At 46.4% G+C, this 25,602-nt stretch overlaps 1 protein-coding gene across 8 annotated transcripts in view; it reads left to right on the top strand.

Annotated features, from left to right (window-relative positions):
* Positions 1–25,602, top strand: part of LOC127583286 (endothelin-converting enzyme 1-like) — a 251,969-nt gene that overhangs the window by 204,448 nt on the left and 21,919 nt on the right. For all 8 annotated transcript variants that reach the window (XM_052039077.1, XM_052039080.1, XM_052039078.1 and 5 more), the window contains 5 exons: positions 10,393–10,503; positions 13,671–13,769; positions 18,886–18,963; positions 22,927–23,030; positions 24,514–24,624. In XM_052039077.1, the coding sequence (XP_051895037.1) occupies positions 10,393–10,503; positions 13,671–13,769; positions 18,886–18,963; positions 22,927–23,030; positions 24,514–24,624 (503 nt within the window). The remainder of the gene's footprint in view (positions 1–10,392; positions 10,504–13,670; positions 13,770–18,885; positions 18,964–22,926; positions 23,031–24,513; positions 24,625–25,602) is intronic.

Raw genomic sequence — 25,602 nt, 5'->3', positions numbered from 1 at the left:
GTCTTTCCTATGTTCTTAATTGATTCTCCCTCAAAAAAGCTTCATAATATCACGAAATGAAAATCAAAAAGCTGCAGATGCTGAAAATCTGAAATAAAAGCAGAAGATGCTAGAAAGACTCAGCAGCGTCTGTGGAAAGAGCCTTACACTGAATTATCACTGACCAATCACCTATCACTGCTCTGCTTTTCCCTCCTTTTCCTATCTTCAGTCCTGAAGAAGGGTCCTGACCCAAAACGTTGACCGCCTGCTTTTCTCCATTGATGCTGCCTGGCCTGCTGAGTTCCTCCAGCATTATCGTGTTTTCAGTCTAGATTTCAGCATCTCCAGTCCTTTGTTTCTCTAGGGATTGTGCATGAGTAGGTGGGTCTTCATCCCAATGCTTTGAGCCAGTGGATCAGTGGTGGGGTTCCTGGGATGTTGCAGGGTGTCAGACACCCCTCCCAATCAGCACACTGCCTCCACAGCCCAACGTTCCAGCACAGGCCCAATGCACTCTGGGTGCGTCTGAGTTCTGAGTGGGTGGGCTGTAACACCCATGGCTACGCCCCTGGGTATTCAATGACATTAAAGCCACAGAAGGCCACTTGATCCAACACATGCCAGTCCTTAGGCTCCACACATCTCTCTTCAGCTAACCCCAAAGCCCATCCATCCATTCCTTTCCCCATCTGCCATCTTTTCCTCAACTCTGTGTGGGAGCAGGTTTCAACTTCTCTGTTTCTCCTGAATTCTTTAGTAAATATAAAGAAGGAGGCTAAAGAAATTTGGCATGTCCCCTTTGACACTCACCAACTTTTATCGATGCACCATAGAAAGCATCCTATCTGGATGTATCACGGCTTGGTACAGCAACTGCTCTGCCAGGACCGCAAGAGACTGCAGAGAGTTGTGAACACAGCCCAGCTCAACACGGAAACCAGCCTCCCCTCCATGGACTCTGCCTAAACCTCTCATTGTTTTGGTGAAGCAGCCAATGTAATCAAAGACCCCACCCACCTGGGTCACTCTTGCTTCTCTCCTCTCCCATCAGGCAGAAGATACAGGAGGCTCAAGGACAGCTTCTATCCCACTGTGATAAGACTATTGGACGGTTCCCTTGTATGATGAGATGGACTCTTGACCTCACAATCTACCTTGCATCTTACTGTCTACCTGCAATGCACTTCCCTATAGCTGTGACACTTTACTCTGTTATTCTGTTATTGTTTTTACAAACAGTATGCAAGACAAGTTTTTCACTGTACCTTGGTACAAGTGACAATAATAAACCAATACCAAAACCTTCTAAGAATGAGGAATGGTGGAAATTATATTGCTTCACTCCAGAACAGTGCAGAAGGTTGACTTGAACTGTCTGTGCTTTGGGTAAAAGCAAAAGACTTGCTGCTAATTATCTTGAAAGATTGTGAATTACATGTAACTAAAGGAGTCAAACAGCGATAAAAACTCTCTGAAATTAGTCCCACTAACCTGCTTTCACCCTGTGCTCCAGTAGATTTTCCTTGACATCTATGCATGCAAGTTCTCTTGCAGTTTTATCAGATTGTATCTAATACTGAATCTAATTCTATCAGAGAACACAGAGAGCAGAAAAAACACACAGCAAACTCCCAACAAGTGAAAAATTTAAATCCTCATTATACTGAGTCAAGCAGGCAAGGGGTTAATGCCTGGCAATTGAAAGCCATTCGAGGGCAATATCAGTAGTTAATCAGAGAGTGCACTCTTCCAAGGAAGTTGTCCGTAGCTTAATGAGTAGCACAGTCAAATTGTTTGGATGAGGAATCTGAACTCACAGGAAGAGGCCTGCTCTTTACTATCAGATCTCAGCTGACCCAATGACCTTTGCTCTGTAAATTAAAGATCAATGGACACCACTCTGGTACCAACACTCAGACAGGTGGTGGTATTTGCCTTCAGTTTATGCTCAGAAATAATTACCTGGAAAAGCACGTGACCCTTGCACTGCAAGCTGCGGCCAAAAATCAGATCAAATGGATTCATTGCAATTTCAAAAATTCATCCTGTGGTTTTACGTGAGACATTTAGCTCCTCTGAATGCTTTATTCACTGCTGACGTAAAAGGAAACATACAAGAACAGCCCTACCAACTTACAAATTCTTGAAGAAATTATCTGATGGAAAATTCCTGAAATTTCATTGGGAACAGAATTATTGTCAAAATCACGCAGGTAGTCAAGTCTGCACCATTTAACACATTTACATTCACTCATCTCCCATACAGCCATGCTCAGTAATGAACCTAGCTACTTTCCAAAAACCAGCAAGGGTGCCATCTAGGGTTTCTCCCTGCCTGTCTCAGGGAAGACAGTCTCACTATGCATCAAATGGAAATGATCATTTTAAATCAGAAATGAAGGAAGGCAAACGTTCTTTGATTTCCAAATGCCAAGAAGTTGCAACAAGGCCAAATTTCAACACACTCACTGTCTGTTAAGGTAAGGAGCCTCAGGTGACACAAAGGTTTTTGAGAGGGAGTGACAGCCCCACACAGAGTAGAATCAAAACCAGGTTTATTATCACTGACGTATGTTGTGAAATTTGTTGTTTTGCAGCAACAAGACACAAAAATTACTATAAGTTACAAAAATAAATAAATAGTGCAAAAGAGGAATAACGAGGTAGTGTTCATGGGTTCGTGGACCGTTCTGACATTTGATGGCGGAGGGGAAGATGCTGATCCTGAATCATTGAGTGTGGGTCTTCAGGCTCCTGTACCTCCTCCCCAACGGTGGTAACGTGAAGAGGGCATGTCCCGGGTGGTTAGGATCCTTAATGATGGATGCCACCTTCTTGAGGCACCGCCTCTTAAAGGTGTCCTCGATGCCAGGGAAGGTTGTGCCCATGATGGATCTGGCTGACTAAACAACCCTCTGCAGCCTCTTTCGATCCTGCGCATTGGAGACTCCATACCAGGTGGATGTAATTAATTTACACAGAGTGGATTAAAGGTTTCACTGGGCTCTCTGGCCTAGAATTCATTCATTTACAGCATGCCTGCACACAGAAGTGCCCAGGCACACAGTGGCATCCCACATTGCCCACACACTTCCAATCTCTCACCACACATTTCAACACACTCACTGTCTGTTAAGGTAAGGAGCCTCAGGTGACATGGAGGATTCTGGGAGGGAGTGACAGCCCCACACAGAGTAGAATCAGAATCAGGTTTATTATCACTGACATATACCGTGAAATTTGTTGTTCTGCGGCAGCAGTACAGTGCAAGACACAAAAATCACTATAAGTTACAAAAATAAATAAATAGTGCAAAAGAGGAATAACAAGGTTCCCGAAACATTGAGCGTGGGTCTTCAGGCTCCTGTACCTCCTCCCCAATGGTAGTAACGTGAAGAGGGCATGTCCCGGATAATAAACCTGATTCTGATTCTACTCTGTGTGGGGCTGTCACTCCCTCTCAGAATCCTCCATGTCACCTGAGGCTCCTTACCTTAACAGACGGTGAGTGTGTTGAAATGTGTAGTGAGAGATAGGAAGTGTGTGGGAAGCAGGGTTTCACAACCAATCAGCAAAATGCAAGAGCTGTTTCAGCAGGTCTAGGAAATGGTGCACAGAACTTAGATCCACCTACAGTCAGGTTGTTTTAAGTTATCTGCTTACATCTTGCACCTCACACCCTTGCTGTGAGTCTCCTTCAGACTCCCACATCACCCAACTAACCCCAACCCAGTCTTCAATGTAGGCTTGCCACTTCCTGGCTGAACCCCACTCCATTCTGGGGCCCCTCAGCAGCATGCCTCTAAATACTACACATCATCACTCTCATTATACAATAACTTCCAGGTGTTGCCCTGACCCCACTAGCAGAGCACAGACCTCATTAAGTGCACACAATGTATTTCCTTAGGCCTCCCTTGTTGCGTTGTGGGAGTCCATGCACAAAGTGCTACCTGCCCCCACTATTAACCTCCAGTTAAGTACAGAACAGTTTCTGAGCTTTTATCTTTTAAGTGAATGTTCAAGTTTGGGGATGGCCCTTTAAGCCTGTTACACATTTAAAGAAAGGCACTACCTTCAGGGGATTCCATCAAATGTGAAGACGATGAGAATCCACTGCATACTTCCTGATTTAATTCTAAAAACAAAGAGCAAATTCAAACCTTGTGGAGTTTTCTAGTGAGTGCAGCAGGTGAAGGGCTGATGTTTGGTTGCATTATCTGCTTGAAAGCTGCTCATGGTTAATGCTCAATGAAGCAGACAGACCTTCCATCAACTGGATTCTTCATTGTTCAGCGAGTTGCTTTGTTTCTCCTCCCCCCCCCCCCCAACTTCTCCCCTCCACCCAGCTCAGTGTTAAACTCTTCCTTTATTACTCTTCTTACACAGATGAGTTCATTGATTTACATCCAGCAAGCCATTCATCCCTTCAACTTTAAATAACACCCTGCAAAAACTATCCTTTTAATTCATTTCTCTCCCGTTTGTTTATCCAGCTTACCCTGAAATTTGCTTTATTTATTTCACCCATTTCTACAGGAGTGTGGCATGTGTCAAGTTTATTGTTGTCATATGCATACATACACAGGATATAAATGCCATGAAATTTAGTTTTCTGCAGCAGCAGTACAGTGCAAGACACACACAAGCATAAATTAACATAAATTAATGTCACTTATACATAACTTACACATAGGCAAAGTAAACAAAATAAACATAATGGCACTAATGCAAGATTGAGAGATAAGATATCTTTATTAGTCACATGTACATCGAAACACACAGTGAAATGCATCTTTTGCGAAGAGTGTTCTGGGGGCAGCCCACAAGTGTCACCGCACTTCCGGCACCAACACAGGATGCTCACAGCTCCTAACCTGTACATCTTTGGAATGTGGGAGGAAACCAGAGCACCCAGATGAAACCCACACAGACATGGGGAGAATATATAAACTCCTTACAGACAGCAGTGGGGAAGAAGCTGTTGTTGAGCCTTGAGGTGTGGGTCTTCAGGCTCCTGTACCTCCTGCCTGATGGCAGCATCGAGAAGAGGGCATGGCCCGGATGGTGGAAGTCCCTGATGACAGTTGCCACCTTCCTGAGACATCACCTCGTGTAGGTGTGCTCGATGGTGGGAAGAGCTGTACCCATGATGGAACTGGCTGAGTCCACCACTCTCTGTAGCCTCTTGTATTCCTGTGCATTGGAGTTTCCATCCCAGGCGGTGATGCAACCAGTCAGAATGCTCTCCACTGTACACGTGTAGGAGTTTGTCAGAGTCTTCAATGACATGCCAAATCTCCTTAAACCTCTAAGAAAGTGGAGATGCTGGCGCACCTTCTTCATGGTTGTATCTTTGTGCTGGGCCCAGGATAGGTGCTCTGAGATGTTGACACTCAGGATCTTGAAGCTACTCACCCTTTCCACCAAAGACCCTTCAAGAGGACTGGTGTATGTTCGCCTGACTTCTCCTTCTTAAAGTCCACAATTAGTTCCTTGGTTTGCTGATATTGAGCGCAAGGTTGTTGTTATGACACCACTAAACCAGCTGACCTATCTCACTCCTGTATGCCGTCTTGTCACATCTGTGATTTTGCCATCAATAGTGATGTCGTCGGTGAACTGTAGATGGTATCGGAGCTATGCTTAGCCACACAGTTGTAGGTGTGGAGAAAGCAGAGTAGGGGGCTAAGCACGTAGCCCTGAGGTGCATCTGTGTTGATGTTGTCAAAACCAGGAACCAGTGTCCAGTTATAAAACTCGTGTATCCCTTGATTTCTTCACCCGAACTCATCCATCATCCATTGGGGAATACCTTCAGACATGCTCAGAGCACCACTGCTGGAGGCCAGGAGAGAGAGAGAGAGAGCCCAGTGAAGATTCAATCAAACTTAGTTGGTTTGGTTGGGATGGCACGTTTTCCGTGTGAGGAGAGATTGAGTATACTAGGCCTGTGTCCTCTAGAGTTTAGAAGAATGAAAGATGATTTCAGTATCTCAACAGGCTGGATGCAGAGAAGATGTTTCTCCAACTGAGAAGTCTAGAGACTGGGTTCGAAGTCTCAGAATAAGAAGTAGGTTGCTTAGAAACGAGAGGAGGGAAATTTCTTCATTCATGAATCTTTGGAGCGACAAACAATCTGTTGGAACAACTTGTTGAGTTCTCCCAGCAGGTTGTCGTTCCAGATTCCAGCATCTGCGGTCTCTTGTGTCTCCGATGAATCCGATGATGCTCTACTTCAGAGACCTGTGGAGCCTCGGTCATTGAGTTCAACACAAAACAGAGAAGGATAGATTTCTAAGTATTAAAGGAATCAAGGGATATGGAGGAGCAGGAAAATGGCACTGAGCCATTATGATCTTGATAAATGGCAGAGCAGGTTTGAAGGGCTGAGTATCTACTCCTCCTACTAATTCTTACATTATTATGTTTACGTTCTTAAAGCCCAAAACCTCCTGTCTGTTGAAGCTTCCTCGATTACAGCTGCCCCCAACCCCGGGCCCCAAGAAACAAGCAAAAAGCTCAAGAAGAAATCTATCTTGTACCGCTATCCACTATAGTGAGAGATTCAACTGCGCCACACTTTCTGATTTTCTAGACAAGCAGCGATGAACTAAAAAATGAGCCACTGCAGTATTTTAACCAGGTCCTTAGAGCAGGTGACTGCTCTACATTCAGTCCTTTAGGGCCATCTGACATCAGTTTTCATTAACGATGTTTTCTTATGTCCTGCCAGCATTTCACAATAGCCATCAGAGCAGAAGTGAATGGTCCCACTGGGAGCATGTACACTTGTCAATCCAATTCACAGGCTGGTCTGAGACATGGCTATAGGATCTGAGATTAGTATCTGAACAACTTCTCTCAACCACACAGATATCTGGCCCTGATATTTGTTTTCCAGTTTGAGTGTCTGTGCCTTCAAACTCTGCATCTCTCCTCACTTTGAACTGCAGTGTAAATGAACAACTTTCCTACACTTCTATTATTCTTGAGGGAAATAGGGGAGAGCAGTACACACATATGGTCTCTCAACAAGTCATCATGTTTCACTTTCTGCTGCTTTGTTTACTTCTCTCTTCTCATCTTACTGCTTTTGGTTGTACATAGAATTAAGAAGTAGAATTAAGAACACACAGGAGGCCATTCAGCCCATCATAAATGTGCTGGCCAATGAAGTGCTACCCAACTTAATCCCACTTTCCAGCAGTCAGTCTGTGGCCCTGCAGGTCACAGCTCTTCAAGTGCACATCCCAATGCTGTTTAAATGCAATGAGGATTTTTCAGGCAGTGAGTCCCAGACCCCATCACCATTAGGGTTCAGGAAAAAAATATTTGTCAATTTCCTAATCCTTCTACCAACTGCTTTAAATCTCTGCCCACTAGTTTTCAACCTATTAGCATAATGTAATAGGTTCTTCGTATTTACTCTGTCTAGGCTGCTCATTATTTTATATGCCTCAACTTAAGTCTTACCTCAGCTCCCCATTCCAAAGGAAACAATCCCCAATTATCCAGTCTTTTCTCACAGCTAAACATTTTCCAGTCCTGGTAACACCCCCATAAACATCCTCTGCAGCCTCTCCAGTGTAAAGGCACCTCTCCTGTGATGTGGTCACTGCAACTGAACTCAAGCTGTAACCTAATTAGTGTTCCAGCATAACTTCCTTGGGAAATAGCTTCCATCAACTCGGTGAAAGACTCTGCAGATGACCTATCACCCCCAATGTACGTTGCCCTCGGGACGGCAGCGATGGGGAAGAAATGGTCACCCACCTCTTTGCAGACTGTGGATTTGCTAAGAGGGTGTGGAGACGGACGCGAGGGTCCGTGTCCCGGTTCATCCCCAGCAGCTGCGTGACAGAGGACTCTCTAATCTACGGGCTGTTTCTGGGGACACACACCGAGACAGACATCATGTGCTGCTGGAAGGTCATCAACTCGATGAAGGATGCCCTTTGTTCTGTCCAAAACTTGTTGGTCTTCCAGCACAGCGAGATGTCCGTAAGGGAAAGCTGCCGACTGGCACGTCCAGGCTGCAGGACGATGTGCTGAGGGATGCACTGAAGCTCGGTGCAGCCAATGCTAAGTCTCTGTGGGCAAGGTCCACAGACTGGGCTCCTTCCACTACCACACATGGAGGGGCAGAGGTGGGTGGGGAAGCCCCTCGAACAATGAAAGGGGTATCACCTCAGGGAGCCACATGAGTGGCAATGGTGCTATGTTTGTGGTTTATTCCCTCTTTAAAGTTTTACACTACTGAATGTAACAACCATGAATGTTAAGGTTTTCAGGGGGGTTTTTGCACTATTTCTTCCTTTATATGTACATCTTATTATGAATAAAGTTTATTTTTGAAATTAAAAAAAAACTCAGTGAAGGACGCCCTCTGGTCTGCCCGAAACTTGTTGGTCTTCCAGCTCAGCGAGATGTCTATAAGGGAAAGCTGCCAGCTGGCACATTCCAGGCTGCAGGAGTACGTGCTGAGGGACGCACTGAAGCTCGGTGCAGCCAATGCAAAGTTTCTGTGGGGAAAGACCACAGTGTGGGCTCCTTCCGCTACCGCACATGAGTGGGGAAGACCCTCAAACATAGAAATGGTGCTTCACCCCAGGGGGCCACATGAGTGGCAGTGGTGCTATAGTTTTAAAAATAAGTTAACACCACTGAACCATGAATGTAAAAGCTTTGCACTGTGTTTATTCTTTTGTATATATTTTTCATTATGAACAAAGTTTGTTTTTGAAATATAAAAAAAATCCCTTAGCAAATGAAGAAAAGCATCCCATATGTCTTTTCAACCTGCGCTACTACCTTTAAGTATCCGTGGGTATCCTGCACACTTCTCACGTTTTATTGCCTTGTTCCACCTTCCCAAATGTATTACCTCATATTGCTTGGGATTAAATTTCAGTTAACCAAGTAGCTGTCCCTGAGGGAGCCCAGATCTTCAGTGTCGTTCCACAGTCAGGCTGGTTTGTCCCAGTGGACCGCAGTCCACATCACAGACATAGGGGGGGATAAGGACTAGCAACTGAACTGGTTCGTCTCTGAGCCCAGGTGAGGTATATCATTGCATCTCACCTCACCCTCTTTAGATATTGAAAGATGTGTTAAAATATGTCACAATGCAGCAATCAGTGATGATCCCAATCCTTCTGTGCAACATTCCCATTGAGCCCACTGAGGTAAACCATATTACCTTATGCTCGCCGACAATCAGATTGGAAGCTGGTAAATTAATTAACGACTGTTAATTACCCCATAGTGCAGGTTAATGACAAAAGGATCGAAGGGAAGTTGATGGGCATATCAGAGAGAGAACGGTGCAGGAGTACAGGGAAAGGAAGAGAAATGAGACTGATGGGATTGTTCCCCTGGGAGCCAGCATGGACTGTGGGCTGAATGGCCTTCACCTTTGTCATTATGAGTATAAAATGCGATAGTACTCGCTACATAGGTTTGTCTTCTGATGTGTAACAGCATTGGGAAAACACAAACAATAATGAGATCATCTGTGTATTACAGAAGAATATTATATGTACATATTATATTGTATGACCACTGTGAGGTGACTTTGTATTACAGGTTGGAAAATTATCATAGAATAAATCACAGCATAAGATAAGATAAGATATCTTTATTAGTCACATGTACATCAAAACACACAGTGAAATACATCTTTTGTGTAAAGTGTTCTGGGGACAGCCCACAAGTGTCACCACGCTTAGTAGGTCCTCTAAAAATACCTGGTTTACTTCATAAGCTGGAAGTACTGCAAAATACTGCAGGTGCTGGAAATCTATAATAAAAACAGAAAATACGAGAAATACTCAGTGGGTGAGGTGAGAGAATCAGTTATTTTATACCAGTCCTACTTTACCAGTTAAACAGGAGAGTTAAACTGCAGATATATGGAACTAGTAAGGATCTCATTAGCAAAGTTCTAAAACAAGTTGGTAATGAAAATGGAAATCTAACTGAGTTTACTGGTGACATTTATCTGAGTTGTGTGAGTGACTGAATTTGGTTGTTTTGAGGACTTTTCTCACTATAGATCCTGGCCAAAAAACTGGCCAGCTGCATCCCATTCCAATCTTCCCCAGCTTCAACCCATCACTGGTTTAATAGGTGTAGATATCTTTTCTGGATATGATATGAATTCTGTCACAGTTCCTCATTGGTTTTATACATAAATGAAATGAAATTTTCAGGGACGGTGCGGTGTATTAACTTCGGACCACTGTTGCTCTTGCTGGCGAAGAACAGGAGTAGTGGTGGTGCCGATATATTCCTGGGAAGCTCCGTGTAAAGGAAAGAGGTTTGACCATTGTCTATGCTATCCAGCAGCTATACCTTGGCTAAGTCTTAACTTGCTCTAACCCTTGTCCTTTCCCCTCTTCCTTCCAGGCATGTAACACTCGATGGAAGGCATGTATCAGTGACACTGATGGAACTCTTGGGTTTTCACTTGGAGCTTTGTTTGTTAAAGCAGCATTTGCTGATGACAGCAAGCAGATTGTAAGTCAAGACCATCACTATGCTCTCTCTAATTGTGAATAACTTGAGATGTATAATTGTAATGAAATTCCTTTTTAAAACAGTGGGTAAGAGTGATGTTGAGGCGTTTCAGCTTTGACTGACGCTGGCAGTGAAAATGCTTGGAATTCTTATCACCGCACACTGCTCAGTTCAGGTGTGCTCTCTGGTGACTGGTCTGATTGATCCTTTATTCCCCTCACTTCTTATTTGGGATTTTGGGTCTGAGGAGCGAGCCTCGCATTAGGACGGTGCTGTGCGTTGACAAAATGCCATCAGAGCTGTGCAGGAACAGGAGGAGGAACCTGTCGAGTGGTTTCCCAAACAAAGTGTCAATGTCCTTTGGCAAAATGTTCCATCAGCAGATCTTTCTGACTGGTGGTGAGGAGGGCCCTCTCCGTCAGATTCTTCATGAATGGTTGGAATATCAGTGGCACCACGTGTTGCCCTGGTAATGGATGCACTGGAAGTGGGATCATTGTCCACGTCCTCCAAGAATATCGTTTTGCTGGGAAGATCTTTGAAGAGGCACAGAGGTATTTGTCGTGTTCCATCCTGAATATTTGCATAATATAGGACTCTGTGTTGTGCTGGCTAGACCCAGGAACACACTCTGAAACAAATTCTCAAAGAGCCAGCACGTCATCCCTGATGCTCTGGCCAATATTTATCTCTTAATCAAACACCACAAACACACATTATCTGGTCATAATCACCTTGCAGTACACAAGAGCTTGCTGTGTACAGATTGGCTGTGATTCCTTCAACAGGAGCTGAACTCCAGGTGCATTTCCCGCTTTGAGTCACCCCAGGGTTATAAATGTGAGTGTTATCTTTCAATGACCCCCCTTATGTATGCAACTGTTCAAGTTCCTCAATGTTTGAACCTTTGAGTTCCAGAAATTTTGTAACTTGTTTAAATTTCACAAGATAGTTAATCAAATAAGTACATTTACAAATGATCAGGCTTGGCTTTTCCAATTGTTTCTGTGTGCTGAGGAGGGGCTGTTGGAGCGGTTGCGAAGGGATGGGTGTGAATTTTTTTCCCAAAATATGCTTTATTCCTAAAAATTTGGGATGTGCATGATACAGAACATTCAAGTCAACATTTTCATCATGTTATTCTAATTGTCTAACATCAGCACAACATCAGTTATTATTAATATACAATCCTTAAGCAAACAGATCACGGGGTGGCAAGAGAGTCTTAAACTGCGGCCCCTACTGATCTCGCACTTACAGTGGCTGCACCGAGTGTTAGTGTGTCCTTCAGCACACAGTCTTGGACCTTGAAGTGCTCTAATTTAATGTATTGGGACAACATCTTGCTTTACAAACCAGAGAGTTTTGGACAGACCAGAGGGCACTTTCATCGAGTTGATTGATCTCTATCAACACTCCTGATGGATGGGCAGAAACAGTGAGTTGGTTGGCAATTCAGCTGCCCATCACTGCTGATCAAGTGCTGAACTGATGCCAGCAGGTGTTTCCTGCCATGCAAGAGTCACTGATGTGCCGTCACCTTTTCTTTCTTGCCCGCTCCAATTACTGAGTCCAGGTGTGGCATTCCAACAGTGATTGAAGAGACTGGATTACGTATCTGAAGAGGGAGACTGTCAAAGGATGGAGCAGAAGTAACTAGAGCAGACACCTCGGCTTGAAAACTTTGCTCCAATGTGGGAATGATGGGCCAAATAACACTCCCATGTTGGGATCAGCAAGCACGGCACAAAGTGAAGACTGCACGTAGTTGTTGAATATCTGTGCACTGTGCAGTGTGAAATCAAGTCACACAATGCAACTATGGGGAGGGGTGCGGCTGTAGGACTAGTAAAAGGAGCCTGAGAGGGAGACTCCCTCAGTCTGTCGATCGTTACCTAGTCTGGCCACAGGGCCGCTGGAGGTCACGACTTTGCCACAGTCATCAGTGACCTCCCCTCCTGTGCTTACAGGGTGAGCTCTATGGCCTGTCGCTCTATGGGTCCAGGCCCTGTTGCCCTCACCATCTTTCTGGAATTTTTCTCAATGATACCAAGAAGCAGCATCCAACACGAGGGCAGGGTGTTCTGGTTGAGCTGTGATATGTTTTGATCAGGTACCTCATCGCTCCCCCCGCACACTGTGCTTCAGCCGCATGCTGTATATTCCCAGCAATAAGTTCAACACAACAGGGCCCAGCGCCCCGAGGGACAATGAACGTGGTGCCACTTGCTTCCGCCAGCTTCTTGTCCATCCGAATCATATATTGGGGATCGGGCTGGTTTGGACTGTTACGGTTGGTGTTGTGGGGGTGGGCAGTGTTCAGTGCTATCCCTTTGCTCAGTGCAGTGTGGTATGGACTGCAGAATTAGAGAAACCTGCGCTCGTTTGCGTGGCAAACCTCTCACTGAGCACCACAAGTTTGGAAGGTGCTATTGAAGAAGCCTGGGCAAGATGCTGGGCGACAACCTGTGGTTGATGAGCCACAGCCACCACGCACCAGGATGGACAGAGTCAATGTTTACGATGGTGGGTGGGCTGCAAATCATACAGGCTGTTTTGTCCTGGATGGTGTTGGGCTTCTTGAGAGTTGTTGGAGCTACACTTATCCAGGCAAGTGGTGAAGGTCCCATCACACTCCTGATTGCGCCTTGTATACGGGGCGTCAGGAGGTGAGGCACTCACACAGGATACCCAGTCTCTGGTAGAGACACCAGAAGCTATCCCGCTGCTCATTGAACTGTAGCCAACAAGAGTCAGAAAAGAAAGGTGAAGAAAATGGAATGGTTCCCGATCCACTTTCAGATCTGTTTTTTCAGCACATTCTCCCTGTGACCACGAGCTTTCCTCTGGGTGCTCTGGATTCCTCCCGCATTCCAAAGACATGCAGGTTGGTAGGTTAATTGGTCACTGTAAAGTGCCCCAAGTGTGCAGGTGAGTGTAGAATCTGGGGGCAGTTGATGGGAATGTGGGGAGAATATAATGGGATCAGTGTAAGTGGGTGGTTGATGGTCAGCATGGACTCTGTGGGCCGAGGGGCCTGTTCCATGCTGTATGACTCCATGACAGTCCAGTTAACTTCAAAGCTTTCATTATTATTTGTATAATAACTTGTACCATGTGTCTGTTGTACTGGACTAAATAGACTAAATAATGACACTGTTCTACAGGCAGAAGGGATAATTTCTGAAATTAAAGTGGCTTTCAAAGAGAGAATAAGGAAGGTCCCGTGGATGGATGAAGAGACTAAAAAAGCGGCAAGAGAGAAGGTAAAGTGAAAACAATTCAACCGGACGGTGGGCTGAGCGGCGTAGATGTGGAAGGGCTGAGCTGTGAATGGTTCTTACAGTCCTGGTCAGGGCAGGGCTGCTCGTGGTTTCAGAATATTTCAGGTACTGGAGATTGTTGGCAGTTCAGGCAGCACGCGTGCAGAAGGAGCCCTTACTTCCTCAGGAGGCTAAAGAAATTTGGTTTGCCCCCTTTGACTCTCGCCAACGTTTACCGATGCACCATAGAAAGCATCCTATCTGGATGCACCACGGTTTGGTACGGCAACTGCTCTGCCCAGGACCACAAGAAGCCGCAGAGAGTTGTGGACGCAGCCCAGCGCATCACAGACACCAGCCTCCCCTCCTTGGACTCCGTCTTTACCTCTCGTTGTTTTGGTGTAGCAGCCAGCATAATCAAAAACCCCACCCACCCGGGACATTCTCTCTTCTCTCCTCTTCCATCGGGTAGAAGAGACAGGAGCCTGAGGGCACGTACCACCAGACTTAAGGACAGCTTCTACTCCACTGTGGTAAGACTATTGAACGGTTCCCTTATACAATGAGATGAACTATGACCTCGCGATCTACCTTGTTGTGACCTTGCACCTTATTGCACTGCACTTTCTCTGTAGCTGTGACACTTTGCACTGTTACTGTTTTTACGTGTACTATATCAATGCACTCTGTACTAACTCAATGTAACTGCACTGTGTAATGAATTGACCTGTACGATCGGTTTGTAAGATAAGCTTTTCACTGTACCTCGGTACAAGTGACAATAATAAACCAAACCAAACCAAACCAAACCAAAGGAGACAGAGTCATGGTTTCAGGTCAATGATGCTTCGTCCAGTTTCCACTGATATCTGCCCTTCCTGAAGAGATGAATGAATTCTTGTTCAATTCACCTCCAGCTGCTTCTGGGAGATATAACGTTCGATGCATGGTGAGTGCTGGCAGTCCAGGAAACCAGGTACAGGGCTGCCCTGGTGCCAGATGTGCTGTGTTTTGAGGGTATACAAATGAATCAGAGTCAGATTTATTATCACTGAATTATATGATGTGAAATTTGTTGTTTTGCAGCAGCAGTACAGCGCAGAGACATAAAATTACTATAAATCACAAAAATAAATAAATAGGGCAAAATAAAGAAATAGCGAGGCAGTGTTCATGGGTTCTTGGACCATCAGGAATCTGAAAGCGGAGGGGAAGAAGCTGTTCCTGAATCATTGAGTGCGGGTCTTCAGGCTCCTGTACCTCCTCCCCGAAGGTAGTAACAAGAAGAGGGCACCGCCTCTTGAAGATGTTCTTGATGGTGGGGAAGGTTGTGCCGTGATGGAACTGGCTGAGTCTACAACCCTCTGCAGCCTCTTGCGATCCTGCGCATTGGAGCCTCCATACCACGCGGTGATGCAACCAGTCAGGATGCTCTCCACCGCACATCTGTAGAAATTTGTAAGAGTCTTTGGTGACATAACGAATTTCCTCAAACTCCTAATGAAGTAGAGCTGTTGGCGTGCCTTCGTGATTGCATCGTGAATGCTGACTGACCTGGAGACAGAAGATCTGAGTTTCCAGGGGCCAGATATACCAGTCGTGGGGTAACAGTGCCAGTTGTCCAGGTTGCTTTAGCTCTTCTTGTTCTTCCAGTCCACACATGCAAAAGAATGATTGTCTGACGTAGTGAGGCAATACATAGGTATTGGTTATGGTTTATTATTGTCACTTGTATCAAGGTACAGAGAAAAACTTGTCTTGCATACTGTTCATACAGATCAATTCATTACACAGTGCAGTTACATTGAGGTAGTAAAGAGTGCATTGAGGTTGTACAGGGTAAAAACAATAACAGTACAGAGAAAGTGCAGTGCAATAAGGTGCAAGGTCACAAGGTAAATCGTGAGGTCAGAGTCCATCTCATCGTATAAGGAAACCGTTCAATAGTCTTATCACAGTGATGTCCTTGATGGTGGGGAGGGTTGTGTCCGTGATGGAATTGGCTGAGCCTACAACCCTCTGCAGCCTCTTGCGGTCCTGTGCATTGGAGCCTCTGTACGAGGTAATGATGCAACCAGTCAGAATGCTCTCCACCGTACATCTATAGAAATTTGTAAGAGTCTTTGGTGACATACCGAATCATCATCAGCCCCTCTAATGTGATCTGCCATGTGGTTGGATCCTGACGGACCAATGCCAGGCCAGACTGTGCTGTGTTGAAGAGACAACTCAAGCAGGGAATTGCCCGAGAAAGCTGGTGTGCCTGAGTGGATTCATACACAGTTCGGTGAACAATTCCCATCCTCCCCATTCCGTAACCGTGGAAACTACACAAAATAAAAAAGCCAAAAGGCAGTATCCATGGAAAGAGAATCAGTAGACATTTTAGGTCAACATAGATGCTGCCTGACCTGCTGAGTACTTCTGGCGATTTCCATTCTTGTTTCAGATTTTCATTGTCTACGATATTTTGCTCCATGAAATAAAAGTTCGTTTGTTTCCCTGCGATACTGAACTGCGTACCAATAACCGAATTGAATAACCCAAAGGTATAATGAAACTTTTTTTAATTGAGGTTTGGAATCATTGTCACTTGGCAATCGGTCCAATTTAGTCCACCGTTAAGTGACTGATGACAAACCCTCATTTTAGGAATTCTCTTGGGATCGATGAAGATTTGCTTCCAGTCCCATTCTGTGAGTCTGGAGATAGCTGACGAGGCCAAAAGGCAGCATCCATTGAAAGTGAATCAGTTAACCTTTCAGTCACTGTAGATGCTGACTGGCCCGCTATGTATTTCCAGCATGATTTTCAGAGAATCCTCCACAAGAAGCATGTGAAGGTGGCTGGTTTAGGAGGGGGAGCAGCTCCTTCCAATGTTCCAAACAGCTCCTGAGGCACAGCACCAATGTTACATTTTTTCAAGGAGACTTACAGTCATAGAGTCATACAGCACGGAAACAGGCCCTTCAGCCCAACTCATCCAGCGTTGTCCAGTCAGCTAGTTCCATGTGCCTGCATTTGGCCCATAGCCCTCTAAACCTCTCCTATCCACGTACTTATCAAGATGGCTTTTAATGAAGCTAATGTGCCCGCCTCAACCACTATTTCTGGCAGCTCATTCCAAATACGCACCACCTTTTGCGTGAAGAAGCTGCCCCTGATGTCCCTTTTAAATCTCTCACCTCTGATCTTAAACCTATGCCCTCTTGTTTTTACACAACCCCCCCCCCCCCCAAGGGAAAAGACTATGTGTTTTCACCCTGTCTATGCCCCTCATTGTCTTATATACCTCTAACTTTGTGAACATCCTGGAATCTTTTCCTCTGTCCACCTGGTAATATTGTTGTGACAGAACTAAGGGTAGATTGCCTGTACCAGAAGAATGGCAATAATGTGGTTCACCCAGCAGGAGCAGCAAAGTGTAGTTCGGACCTCAGTGCCAAGGATGTTGGTCTGGGAAGGCATGCTGATTTTGGTTTGCTTATCCTTCTAATGCAGAGACAGTGCTGGAGGTATCTCCTCACTCCTCAGTGCTCGGAGGTGCTTGCTATAAGTAGTCCATGTTTTGGAAGCATACAGTAGGGCAGGGATCATTACTGTCCAGTAAACCATAAGCAGAGTGCCAGGTTTGAGGCTTTTTTCTGATAACCAAAGGCTGCGTGGAGGCCCTGAAGATGGTGGTGAATCTCATCAGCATCTGCTTTCACAGAGAGGAGGCTCCTGAGGAAAGGAAACTGGTCCACATTTTCCAGGGCTTTATTTTCCTTTATCGTCAGGGGCAGGGTTGGTTTTGGTCACAGCAGACAGGCTGGTAGAGGATCTTTAGTTTGCTAGACCCTTGTAGAACAGGTAATTTAGATGTAATGTTTCATTCCCGATCAATCTCTTCAATGCTGTTCAACGTACCAGTGATACTACAATGACAATAAAATGATGGTTAAGCAGCCAAGTGTTGCCTGATAACTCGTTCTGGGCTTTGACTGGCAGTGATCAGCACTGTCCCTTCGAATTCAGTGCATTCATCCTTCAGTTATCCAAGTGTTGCCAAAACTGGCCACTGTTTTAGACGCATGCACTTGCTTTAGGGAAAAAAACCATGCCTTGGACTTAAAAGAGGCCTTAATGTTCATTCGAACAAGCATCTCCCATCACTCAGTAATCAAGGAAGTATTTACAAAGATTGGAATCACTTGCATCGTTCCCCGCCCCACCCCCCTTACCATTCTACCAATGAATACATTGTAAGGTTAAAGTTCAGTCCAAGCTACAAGCATTGAGATCATAAACACTGTGGTGAGCCTGCTATTCATTTTTATTATTTCGTAATTGGAGGAGCATTTAGTCCTAACAGGATTCTCAATTAGCTACAGGTGTATAGTGTGGTAACCAGTCAGACAATGTATTGGGAATGGGGACTGTTTGAACTGAACTTCGCTGAGTTGGAGATGTTGATGCAGAGCTAATATCACAAGAAGACCAGCCCATTTCACAATGTTGTTCACTGGGAATTTTACTTCTGTTTGTTGACTGCTTGTGGGAGCATGGCCAGTAACCATTTCCTCAGGAGACCTCTGAACAATGTTATTGCTCAAGCATCACGCTGACTTAGTCCAAAGCTCCCCTTTCCACTCAGCGCAGCTTTTAATCCATGTGGAATAATTCCTGGCATGACAGTAATTGAGGGGCTTGATTCCTTCTCATGTGGCCATCAATTCCCCTTTGATTCTTTTGTTACTTACCTGTTCTATTGATAACTTACTGTTCCCAATACCTGTAACCACCTGCGTGTCGGGGGGATGTTGGAGGAAACCAGAGCACCCTGCAGAAACCCACACATCTCAGGGAGGATGTGCAAACTCCACACAATTAACAGCTGCGGTCAGCATCGAACCCAGGTCATTGGAGCTGTAAGGTAGCAGCACTAACTGCAACACTACTGTGTTGCCCCAGTTGCCAGGACCGGCATAGTGTACCTGGATTGTGTTAGGTAGCAATGGAGGTATTGATACATGGGTGTGTGGGCATTCACACAATAACATTGCTCTTAATAATTTGCAATCTTAATATATTCAACACCAGCTCTTGCCTGACCCTCTGTTTATTTTTCTGTTGGTAGGCAGATGCAATCTACAATATGATTGGCTATCCAAAGTTTATCCTGGATCCTGAAGAACTGGATGAGATCTTCAGTGATGTAAGTAGACACCTTCCAGATCCTTTTGAACGTTGGTGTACTGTTGAAGGTGTGTGTAACCTAATGTAGGGGAGTGTTTGCTCTGCAATGTTGACTAACGTTTACTTAAATCACTCATGTTATCACAAGTGGAAGAGTGAACTCTCCTAAGACCCCTGGAGTCCAGCCCTGGGGACCCCAGACTCTCTCCAGCTCTGAGTTCCTGGTCTGTGCTTCCATTGTGGAGGAGCTTTGCATCTGCTTGGCTGACTTCGCTGTGACCCCAGCTCAATTTCTGCCAACAGTAGAAAAGGGGTAGTGTCTTCGAGCTCACTGTGGGTTCCGGGTTGAATTGAACATGACCGAGCATGATGGAATTCAGGCTGTGCTTCAGATGGATCATGCTGGGCGAGGAGGAGGCAGCTTAACAGGGCAGTTCGGTTCCCCAGATAAAGGAGGAACTTTATTTTGGGACTGGTGCCTCAACAGGTGAATTGATGAGGCATTAAAAGAAAATAAGAACAAAATCTTTCAGCACGAGGTGATCTGTCAGAGGGGTCTTCATTTGTCTAGGTGGGAGCCTCTTCATTGACCACCAGACAGAAATAGCTCTGGACCCTCCTGGCCAGCACTATTTCCATCCAGCGGCCAACGAAGAGGCTCCCAGCAACCCGTCCTCTGTGACACCTGTGGGGAAGTTGAGATCATGGTGTCAGTGGATGGCACGAGGCTTTCCCATCACTGTGCCACCCAATGAGAGTCGACTCACTGAGTCAAACTCTGGACTTGTTCAAAACTGCTCTTTGGGTCTTCAGGGTTAGAGAGAAATAAGAGAGGGGATGGGACTGATGTGATTGCTCACTCACATGGACCTGGTGGGCTGAATGGCCTCTCCTGTGTAGTAATAAGCAAGGAGGAGTTAAGCCCCTCAATTACTGTCACGCCAGAAATTATTCTACATGGATTAAAAGCTGCGCTGAGTGGAAAGGGGAGTTTTGGACTAAGTCAGCACGATGCTTGAGCAGTAACACTGTTCAGAAGTCTCCACAGGGCAGTTGGTGCACTGGGGTCATGGTCAGTGACTAGCTACTAGGTCAGGATTGGATCAATGTGGGGGCTCATTAGGAAATCCACAGCCATGGTGGGGAGGGCATGGGAGAGACCTGACTGAGACCAGGTCCAAGCACCAGACCCCACAGGCACCTTTAAGTTGTGCTGAAGCCGCAGGGAGATGACCAAGTGACTGCTGGCCCTGATGACAGGGGAGGTTGGTGGAAGTGATGTCAACATGTGATAAAGGCCAGTGATACCACTGTGTGTGTTCAGACAGCACCTGTGTAAGTGTGGCACATGCACCAAAGGTCAGGAACTACAGCCAGCTCTCAGAGCATTAAACTGGAATAAAGTTCCTTCCTATAGCACTGAAAGCATTATGCTGTTCGACAGAAATTCTAGCCTTTACCTTCTGAAGCAGAGTGGTGTTTCTTTCCCTGTGCTCGTGACGAAGTAGTCTGATGCTCCACCAGTTAGCACTGGTATCAGTCATGTCATTGCAACATCAAAACTTTAAAACTTTTTAAACTTTATCATTTTTAAAAATTTATTTACACAGCACAGTAACAGGCCCTTCCGGCCCAACGAGCCCGCACTACCCAATTACACCTGTGTTAACCTACTAACCCATACGTCTTTGGAATGTGGGAGGAAACCGGAGCGCCCGGAGGAAACCCACGCAGGCACAGGGATAACGTACAAACTCCTTGCAGTCAGCGGTGGGAATTGAACCCCAATCGCATTTGCTGTGATAGCATCACGCTAACCGCTACACTACCATGCCTCCCTTCATTCTGTGCTGAAAGATCAAAGGACGATATACAGCCTGCAAAAAGGCTGTGTGTTTGTCTGACATTTACCAGCAGTGCTAGCTGCAGTGGGGCTTTGCGTCTGAGGGCTGTGTAGCGGATGATGAGCTTTCTGTCAGGACTCAAGGGCCTGAGTTATAGGAGAGGTTGGGCAGGCTGGGACTTTGTTCCTTGGAATATAGGAGATTGAAGTTGACCTTATCGAGGTGTATAAAATCATGAGGGGGAGAGGTAGGGGTGAATGCATATGGTCTTTTCCCAAGAAAGGGGAACTAAAAACTAGAGAGCATAGTTTAAGATGAGAGGTGAAAGAGGTAAAAGGGGCCTGAGGGGCAACTTCTTCATGTAGAGGCTGATGGGTAAATGGAACGAGCTGCCCAAGAAGGTGTTGAGGCAGGTACAATAACAACATTTTAAAAGACATTTGGATAACTACGTGGATAGGAAAGGCTTTAAAGGGATATGGCCAAATGTGGGCAAATGGGACTAGCTTGGTGGGCACCTTGGTCGGTATGGACGAGTTGGGCTGACGGGCCTGTTTCCGTGCTGTATGACTCTATGCTCTGACAATGCCAGACAGACAACTCTAACCGTGCACACTAACCTTTCTCTCACACAGGACAGAACTCCCCGAACTAGGTATGTACAAAACAAGGGCAGCCTGAATATGCCCCAGTGCCTGTGTGTAGATACCTCTGAGATAAGTTCAGTGTCAATCATTTTGTTAACGATAGGGCTTGCTTCCTTTTGCTCTGAGTTTGACCAGTTATGTAATGGCAGTCATGAGACCAGAATGTCACACAACTAGTTTCAAGTTTAAATTGCTTCCAAGCCTGAGGTGGCGTGTTTTAAACAAATTAATTTTCCCATTCGTCTTCCTAGTCACCACTGGGGAATGATAGGAATCAAAGGAGAGGGGGTGAGGAGGGAGGGAGGTGAGTTTGGGCTGGATGTAGCGATGGGGGATTATCAGTTGTGGATGGGTGGAGGGGAGGGTGTAGAGAGGAGACAGCTGGATAGTGGAGGGTGATGAGAAGAGACAGGGTGGCAACAGATTACAGGGGCGAAGAGGAAGGGTGGCAGGAGGACAGGACGGGATGGAAGAGGATGCAATGGCCTTAACTGGTGGTGGCTCAGTAGGAGAAAGACGGTGGGTGGGTGAGTGGTCCCTACCTTGTTCACCTGGTGCAGTGGCCCTGTGTTGTCTTACAGTGAGGAGCACATTGGCCCACTCCTGGCTCCACCTTGGAAGGGATCATTAGATCTACACCCAAGGGCAAACACATTTCATAGAATCGTAACATGATTCAGCATCAAAGAGCCAGGTCTTTGGGCCAACTGACAATCAGTCCCACTCCCACAGTCCTCCAAGAGATTCCCCATCAATTTTTTTTATCCAATTCCCTTTTGAAAGTTACCAAAAATCTGCTTCACTGCCCATTGTATCAGATCAAGGTAAAGGCGTTTTTCCACATCACACCTTTTTAAGGCTAATTACTTTGGATCTGCCCCTGACTCCACCTCCAGGCTACAGACCCAGGTGGGTTTCGAAGGCTGCAATCACCTTCTATTGTTTACAGTGTCACAGGAAGTGCAGCGGAGGTACAGACTTTCCTTGGATTGGGTGCAGGATGAGGTGAGCATGAAGGGCTGATTGGCCTGTGTGGGTTCTAACGCCCCTGCAGGAGGTTTTTAGTGGGAGTTCTAACACAGAGCCATGTATCCACGAGTTTAATTAAGATAAGATATTTTTATTAGTCACATGTACATCGAAACACAGTGAAATTAATCTTTTGCGTAGTGTTCTGGGGACAGCCCGCAAGTGTCGCCACACTTTCAGCGCCAACATAGCATGCCCACAACTTCCTAACCTGTACATCTTTGGAATGTGGGAGGAAACCGGAGCACCCGGAGGAAACCCACGCAGACACAGGAAGAACGTACAAATTCTTTATAGACAGCGGCGGGAATTGAACCCAGGTCGCTGGCGCTGTAAAGCATTACGCTAACCGCTACACAGCAACTTTGTGCTCCGTAGATGGTTTTTGGATTTAGCTTTCATTTGTGGTTGTTCGAGGGGAGTTGGCTGTTTGCTGAGAGACTGTTGTTTGTTTCCTCCCAGTATGAAGTGGTTCCTGACCTCTATTTCCAAAACCTGCTGCAGTTCTATAACTTCTCCGTACGAGTCATGGCCAAACAGCTGCGGAAACCTCCCAACAAGAGCCAGTGAGTATTTCACCCTCCTGCAGGTATAGGTGCCTGGCGGAGGTCTCACCACCTTCTCCCATGATCAGGGGTTAGGTAGAGCCAGTTGCCTTCCTCTCACTTGCCTGCCTGGCCAGCAAGTGATTGTCTCAAGCTGTTGTATCCACAGCGTTGAACATCTAATGCCCTCATCTAATGTTTCCACACTGACCAATAGGTGTCGCTGGTGAGCAAGCAACCAGTGGACAGGGAGGTGGATATAGAGAGCTGTAACTTGCCTGAAAGTCCATCCCTAGTCCATAAGACTAAACGTGTTATGTGGTAGCATCAGCCTGCTGTAAGCGTTCTCCAAAGTTCATTCCCATTGACTTTAATGGACCTGAATTTCAGAAACAGTAAAGCGAGGTGCTACCAGATAGGACATTCAGACATTTAGATCAGGGATACTTTTTCAGGCAAGTGAGTTGAAGAGACCCTGGGCACAGGCGTCCCTTGACTCTACCCCCTTACTCCCTCCATCACCCAAACCCCAATCTACCCACCTCAGGGTCCTGGGTCAAACTTGCCCAATATAATCAGGATTCATTTCCACACTTCCATGGCTTAAAACAGGCAGACTTGCTGCTTCACTCATGGACACCAAGTGACAACACAAATCCAATGGTCATGATCAGTTTCTGGTACAATAGATCAAAACAGAAGCCTCTGGCCCAGAAATCAAATGGCAGCTGGAAAGGCCCTTAAACCTGTGGCCAACCAGTGTTGGGTTTGAGTGAGCACAGCCACAAAGAACCTGGGTAGTGAGCAAGCCTAGATAGACCTGGGCCTCGGTCATGAGGTGTGAAGGGGTTTGCTGGGTGTGAAGGCCAGAGGTTTCATTTGCTCAATGGTGGAGACACAGTCATCCGCCTGGGGAGGGGAGGCTAGGGTGGGGGGTGGGGTTTGGAGAGGAACACCCTGCAGATCAGGGTGGGGGTAGGGTGGTCTGAGGCAGAGCAGCCACAGGGGTCACAGCAGACCTACCTGAGATGGGGCCACCTCTAAGTAATGATGAGGCTGTCATACATGTGTTGAGAAGACCTGGTCCTGTACGTGTGGTGCGTGCTGCCTGCAGATCATGCATGGCACAAGTCCTGGAAGAGGCATCACTGGGCACATCTGGTCTGCTCTGTGGGCTAGTGTGACACACAGGAGACCAAGAGGGACAGTCTCAGACTTTGCAAGGTCTCTGATTTACAATGGGAGATGAACTGCTGAGAGCTCTGGGAGGTCCCAGGCTGCTGCCTGCTGCTGTTCACCTGGCCAGCAGCTCCCTCATGTGGCTGCATGACATCACTGCAAGTACCTCAAACTTGCCCCGAGCTGCTCTGTACAATCCTCTCTCCCTCACCCTCTGCAGCCCTCATCCTAAACTCCTTATCAACGCTATCTCAGTCTCCTCCTTGTTCTCAGCGCCGGTTTCGTGCAGTGTTTCTGATACTACCTCTGGCTCTCTTCCCCCCAGGTGGAGTATGACCCCTCCCACTGTCAATGCGTACTACACCCCCACGAAGAACGTGATTGTGTTCCCGGCCGGCGTCCTTCAGGTCCCATTCTATTCTCGGGATTTCCCCATGTAAGTGTGAACCAGGACGAGGATTGGGTTATGGTGAGGTGCTGATTCACCCATGCACACCCACATGCACACTCTCTCTCTCTCTCTCTCTCACACACACACACACAACCCTCACACACACACCCACATACATCCCTCATACACACACACCCCTCACACATACACCCCTCACACACACACCCCCATACGCCCCTCACACATACACCCCTCACACACACACCCCTCACACACTCACCCACACCCCTCACTTACACACACACACACACACGCCCCTCGCGCACGCATGTACACACACGCGCGCACACACAGAGGATTTTTCGTCTTGAACTTATTTTTCCCGTATGACAGTGGAGGAGACCATTCAGCCCATTAAGTCTATGCCAGCTCTCAGAGCAATCCCATCAGCCCCATTTGTGCAGTTGTCCTCCATAACCCATTTTATCTCACATGCCCATCATCTCCACTCTGATTTTCTTACCAGCCAGCTACTCTGGGGAGATTTTTACAGCGGCTAGTCAACCCACCAGCTACCAGCATATCTTTGGGATGTGGGAGGAAACTCAGCGGGTCACAGGGAGAACGTGCAGACTCCACACAGACAGCACCAGAGATCAAGATCAAACCTGGGCTGCTGGAGCTGTGAGACAGCAGCACTACTAGCTGCCCTACTGTGCCGCCCTCTGTAATTGAGGGGCTGCAATTTCTCCCTTATTGTGACATGCAAGGAGGCCGTTCAGCCCATCAGATTCATCGCAGCTCCCAGCAGAGCAATCCCGTGAGTCCCAGTTCCCTGTAACCCCAGAGCTTATCCTCCTCCTCATGCCCATCCGCACCCCTCAGCTGCAGAGTGACGGAGAATCGGAAAATGTGTTTTGTGATCCACTTGTTAAAGAAACAATATTGAACATAACAATTAGAAGCAGGAGTTTGCCCATCCCTGCCCTCATCCCTGCTCCTGTCAATAAGATCATGGTGGGT

The sequence above is a fragment of the Pristis pectinata genome, chromosome 26, assembly GCF_009764475.1.
Source record: "Pristis pectinata isolate sPriPec2 chromosome 26, sPriPec2.1.pri, whole genome shotgun sequence".
Lineage (NCBI taxonomy): Eukaryota > Metazoa > Chordata > Chondrichthyes > Rhinopristiformes > Pristidae > Pristis > Pristis pectinata.
The sequence above is the reverse complement of the archived record's forward strand: the minus strand, read 5'-3'. Positions and strand labels throughout refer to the sequence as shown.